The 6,000-nt window shown below is 41.4% G+C and overlaps 1 protein-coding gene across 1 annotated transcript in view; it reads right to left on the reverse strand.

Annotated features, from left to right (window-relative positions):
- fli1 (Fli-1 proto-oncogene, ETS transcription factor) overlaps positions 1-5,358 on the reverse strand; it is a 46,712-nt gene extending 41,354 nt beyond the window's left edge. The window contains exon 1 of the mRNA XM_063004895.1: positions 5,305-5,358. Coding sequence (XP_062860965.1) covers positions 5,305-5,349 — 45 coding nt within the window. The 5' untranslated portion in view covers positions 5,350-5,358. The remainder of the gene's footprint in view (positions 1-5,304) is intronic.
- Between the last annotated feature and the right edge of the window lie 642 nt (positions 5,359-6,000).

Consider the following 6,000-nt stretch of genomic DNA (forward strand, 5'->3'; position numbering starts at 1 on the left):
GTTTTACTATTGCAGAATACTTTTCTATAGTAGCCAACCAACAATAAAATCTGTATTTTTAATGGTGGCACTCCAGGTAGTGTTGGCACTGGTTTGGAGTAGAGCCAAAAAAGTAAAATCCACCCAAGTAATTTTTTTAAGGGCTGTGTATTAGCCAGGCTGGGAATAGTAAGCATAATGCATTTGAGGTTGCTAATCCACCAACTGGTATAATTTAGGATGTGGGAGAAAATGCCAAACTTCACGTTGCAGAAAGTGCGGACTGAAGGTGTTTGGATGTGCGACACTAACACTAGCTCTGTGCAGCCTTTCATTAAGTGGTTTAAGTTTTAAACCATGCAGGTAGGTGGATTGACTGCTGTAAATTGCACCAGTGATACTGTAAACAAATGCTGGGTAATCCAGTTAATAAAAAGGATCCCGCATGGCTGCTAAACTTGTGCTAGCTTCGTTACGGCCAAATGCGCAAATTAAAAGCCGCAAAATAGGAACGTTTAACGTCGCCTTTAAACAGATTACCATAACACACAGACCTGACGCAAACTCTCAAATAAGGACGACTGATCCATCTGATCCGGTCTTACTGCTTGGTCAGGCGGTTGAGCGACAAACATGTTTTGCAGCGCAGTAAACAGATGTGCGGCCGTTTACGCAGCGCGGAACATCTGGAGCGGCGCCGCAGCCTGACAGCCAGTTGTTTCCTCCAACCACCAACTGCTAAAAAACTCACCGCTGTACACCATTGGAAAAGAACTGTAGTGGGTGGGATCGGTTAGACAGGGGTGAAGTTTAAAAGTGGTCACACACAAACTCTTGAGAGCTGACCTCGACTGTCCAAGAATGCGCTTTATGGACGCAATAATCAGAAACAAACGAATCAGAACAAACTGTCTGAACTAAATACTCCAATAACAACAACGACAACAGTTATAACCAGGCTCATGTTTTAGTTTCATGCTGGTTTTGACTAGTTATAACTTATAATAGAAATCATTTTCTTGTATTGGTTTGTTTGATCTAATTCTAATTCTAGGCCACCAGAAGAGGATGGGGGTCCATGTTGAGTTTGGTTCCTCTTAAGGTTTACTCCTTGTATATTTAAGGGAGTTTTATCTGGCCTCTGATGCCCTCGGCTCCTCAACAGGGGGTTTAGTCCTGAATTCTGTACAGTAGCTTCAAAACAATGTATATTGTAAAAAGCTCCATATAAATACATTTTATTTATAATACTGGGCGTTTTTTAAAGGATGCCATAAATATAAATGGCTAAAATTCAGTCAGTTAACATTCAGTCATTCATCTTTAAAGACTTTAATTTATTCTTATTGGGGTGACAGGGGGTCCTGAGATTGTCTGGAAACACTGGGTGCAATGCAAAAACACACACAATCATTCCTAATGTTAAGCAAAGCCATACTCATATATTAAACAGCTATTAAAACATTATGCAAAGATTTTACATCAGTATATTGGTGAGACATTTTAAACATCTGGGATTTGAGAGGACATCATGATATTTAGTGATTTAAGCAGCCAAATGTGACCCAAGGACACCCAAACAGAAAGAAATACCACCTACCAACCTGCCGAAGTACTTAGGAACAATGTTGTTGTTGTGATTGTTATTGCTAGGTGAATTAAATGATCTCAGCATGTAAACAACCACTATAATAAATTCCTTTATATATTTAGGCTAAGTACACACTGTTCTTCAATTCTAAAAAGCCACCTATCCTATCTGTGTTAAACCGTATAGACAGAAACTGAATTACTGCTTTGTGACAAATGTTCCACCTCTGTTATCTTAACCGTGACTCTGTCCTGAGGATCACCTTTCTCAAATTGTTCATTAGAGTTTAGAAGCTCCAGTCTCACGCACAGACACAGAGAGAAGGAAAAAGTAAAAATACCGAAGGTGAATAAGCTGAGACTGCTGCTGCACACATAGGCACAAGCTGTCTGGGCCCCCTTGCTCGGGGCCATAATTAATTTGAGATTTATTTTTATTGGAGAGCTCGAGTCTCGTCTGGCCTTAACCAAACAAAACCGCAGCTACGCAGTGGCTTCGCTTGAGTGGAGACGAATATTTCTCTAACGCTGATCTGCAACCGCGCCTGGGCCACATTTACCCCGGTGAAAGCACAGCTCAACATCTGACTGGTACAGCACAGCACGGTGTAGCGTCTCCGGTGTACCAGCTTACACTTTACCTTCTATATTACACTTCACAGTATTAGTGCACTACAAAATTACGTGAACATCTGACCATGAGCTTGTTGGCAATCCCATTTCACATTGGTGCTTTGACATTTTAAATACATACATCATGTTGCATTAGTTGCAGGACAATATCATATACTGTATATTAAACAGTACAAGCATTATTCTGAGCTAGTAGACTGTATTCAAATGTTAGAAGTAACGTATGTACGTAAATATATGAGTGATCGATCAGGTCAGATTGGTTAAACTGCATGTCAAACTTACGTGACCGTGTGCTTTGGCTTATAAAGCAGTTTTTGCAGAATCAAACATCTCTTTGTGATCTGTGCATTATTTATCTACCTTTATTTATTATTTACATTTCTATTAATGACTTTATTCTGATCAGGGTTGCAGTGGGTCTTGTTCACACCCAGGATACACTGAGGGCAAGGCAGAAATACCCTGCACAGGGTGCCAATTTATCGAATAGCTTCGGCCATAAACTATCCAAGAACCGGATCGGAAGTAGGCCGCTGCGCCAACTTCGTGCTTGCATCATTAGTTTTCCAATCAGTACTGACCAGACTGTCAGTCCCTGCTGCATAAAAGCATCCCCATAACATAATGACCACTATATTTTACACATCATATACAGCACAGTCTCATTAGTTCACAAGACTTTCTGCTACGTTTTTTCCACATTGTCTTCCAAGTGATGAGGGCTTCACCCTAGGGACTCTTTTATAAATATACAGTTGATTAATGTCACAGCCGCTGACTTCTGCATCTCAGTCAAAAGTGGCACAGCTACTCTGACGAGTGCCCTGTTTGCTCCTTGTTTAGTTAAGAATTTTGTAGACTAGCAGTCTGATCAAGGCAGAGTGGCTGTAATTTCATAATTATTTTCTCCACTTCCCTAAGTTAGAATTTGTTTAATTAAGAAGTTCTGAACTTCTCTGTATAGTTAGATCATTTCCTAGTTTGTTCGATGGACAATAGGACTTCTGATGGGTCTCACAAAGAGAAGGCGAATTTATTTGTGCACTGCGGCTCAAGACCGCTAATTCACACATTCCCGACATTCGCTGACTATTGCCAAAGTGAGCGAGTTGGCAGGGAAATACACGTCTGTTGAATGAGATGGAAGCTAGTCTCAGAAATACATTAATTTTATAAGAGGTTTTAATACTTTCCAAATCAAGCTTTTTAGAAGCTTTCGAGTTTTTGACAGACTTTGTGCTTCTTCTTATAATTGACCAGATCGTGCACTAATTTCCTAGGTTCAAATTTGTAGTCTGAAATTGAGAAATTGCACTTTTGCAGAAAGAAAAAATGATGATGCTTTTACTCAACTGCTTTTCACTAGATCTAAATGTATAATCTGATCACAGCCCAAGTCCACTTCAATTCATGTTTCATCAGTGAATATTTCAGATCTGATGGCATCCTATTAGCTAACGTTTATGCAAACCATGTCTGAAATAAGAAAGTCGGATTTCAAAAGGAATCTTTTTAATGTTTCACGGTCACTAATGTCTGGAAACAAATGCCAGACTGTTCGTGGACTCAGATGTTTCGGGCACTGTGTCTGCATGAAAAGCTCCTTTATGCAGGAGGGCAATAAGTCTCCATAACATAACAAGTGGTTCCTGGAAAGTACGCTGATTGTAAATATATAATGAACGACTTTGCCAGGCGTGATACTTTATTTTCATGGCACATGTGAGCGCTCCAGTATTTTGGTGATATATGAGGTTTATTTCGTGCTGGTGCTGCTTCGGTCATAAATAAAGCTGAAGCGTGGCGTTGTGATACGACGGGCGGTGATTTGGCTGCTTTAGATTCATGCTGAAAAACATCATGTCATCAGCTTCTACGATGGAAATCCCAGATGTGTGTTCGGTGTTTGGTATTGTTTGGCCTACACTTTCATAGAAACCAGAAAATACATTGTGCCAGATTAAATAACATTAATTTATACAAATAATTCCATAATAAGAGACATAAAACAACCAAAACATCAACCATAAGTGGAGGTGATATTTGTAACTGTACTGTTGATCATGGTATGACAAGGAACAGTTGTAGCCTAGTGGTTAGGGTACTGGACTAGTAATCAAAAGGTTGCCGGTTCAAACCCCTTGAGCAAGGCCCTTAACCCTCAATTGCTTAGACAATATACACTAATCAGCCATAACATTAAAACCACCTCCTTGTTTCTACACTCACTGTCCGTTTTATCAGCTTCACTTACCATATAGAAGCACTCTGTAGTTCTACAATTACTGACTGTAGTCCATCTATTTCTCTACATACTTTTTAGCCTGTTTTCACCCTGTTCTTCAATGGTCAGGACCCCCACAGGACCACCACAGAGCAGGTATTATTTAGGTGGTGGATCATTCTCAGTACTGCAGTGACACTGACATGGTGGTGGTGTGTTAGTGTGTGTTGTGCTGGTATGAGTGGATCAGACACAGCAGCGCTGCTGGAGTTTTTAAATACCGTGTCCACTCACTGTCCACTCTATTAGACACTCCTACCTAGTTGGTCCACCTTGTAGATGTAAAGTCAGAGACGATCGCTCATCTATTGCTGCTGTTTGAGTCGGTCATCTTCTAGACCTTCATCAGTGGTCACAGGACGCTGCCCACGGGGTGCTGTTGGCTGGATATTTTTGGTTGGTGGACTATTCTCAGTCCAGCAGTGACAGTGAGGTGCTGTGTCTGATCCACTCATACCAGCACAACACACACTAACACACCACCACCATGTCAGTGTGACTGCAGTGCTGAGAATGATCCACCACCTAAATAATACCTGCTCTGTGGTGGTCCTGTGGAGGAGGTGGTTATAATGTTATGGCTGATCGGTGTACTGTCACAGTACTGTAAGCCAAAAATGTAAATGACATTAACCCCACAGTGTGCGACCTTGCCTTCTATGTGGCACTTTGTGGCAATAGTTTGGGGAAGGCCTTTTCTGTTCCACCATGATTATTTTCTTTGACTGCAAATATTTTTGTGTCCATTTACCACACCTTGCAAACCTATTAAGCTCCGCAGGTTCTATCCACATACTGAGAGTCACAATGCTTACCTTGATGTAAGATGAAGTGTCAGGAACAGTCTGAAACATTGTCATAGGACAAAGAGCTGGAAAATGCTTGATTTTTACTTCACAGCCTCTGGAGAAAGAACAAAAACAATAGCTATTATTATAAATATAATAATAATAACAGGCGCTCAGGTGGTGCAGCGGTGAATTACTCTTGCCCACTACTGCTGGGATCCAGGGTTCAAAGCCCCACTGGTGCTATCAGGTGGTCAGGTGTCTACATACAAACATGATTGGCTGTGTCTGATGGAGAGATGTTCAAGCCAAGGTGTGTTACTGTCCTGTGGCTATTGATTCTGGGGAAACCGGATTCACTGCGACTCTGACCAGGGTAAACATTTATTTGTACTTATGTCAGGATCAAGATGATTAACAAATAAACCATTCTTGAATTTATTGCACTATACAATTTTAACTTTTTGGGGGGCGGCACGGTGCCTTAGTGGGTAGCACTGTCGCCTCACAGCAAGAAGGTCCTGGGTTCGATCCCCAGGTGGGGCGGTCCGGGTCCTTTCTGTTTGGAGTTTGCATGTTCTCCCATGTCTATGTGGGTTTCCTCCGGGAGCTCCGGTTTCCTCCCACAGTCCAAAAACATGCAGTCAGGTTAATTGGAGACACTGAATTGTCCTATAGCTGAATGGGTGTGTGTGTGTGTGTGTGTGTTTGTATATGTGTGTC

The sequence above is a fragment of the Trichomycterus rosablanca genome, chromosome 11, assembly GCF_030014385.1.
Source record: "Trichomycterus rosablanca isolate fTriRos1 chromosome 11, fTriRos1.hap1, whole genome shotgun sequence".
In the NCBI taxonomy this organism is placed as follows: domain Eukaryota; kingdom Metazoa; phylum Chordata; class Actinopteri; order Siluriformes; family Trichomycteridae; genus Trichomycterus; species Trichomycterus rosablanca.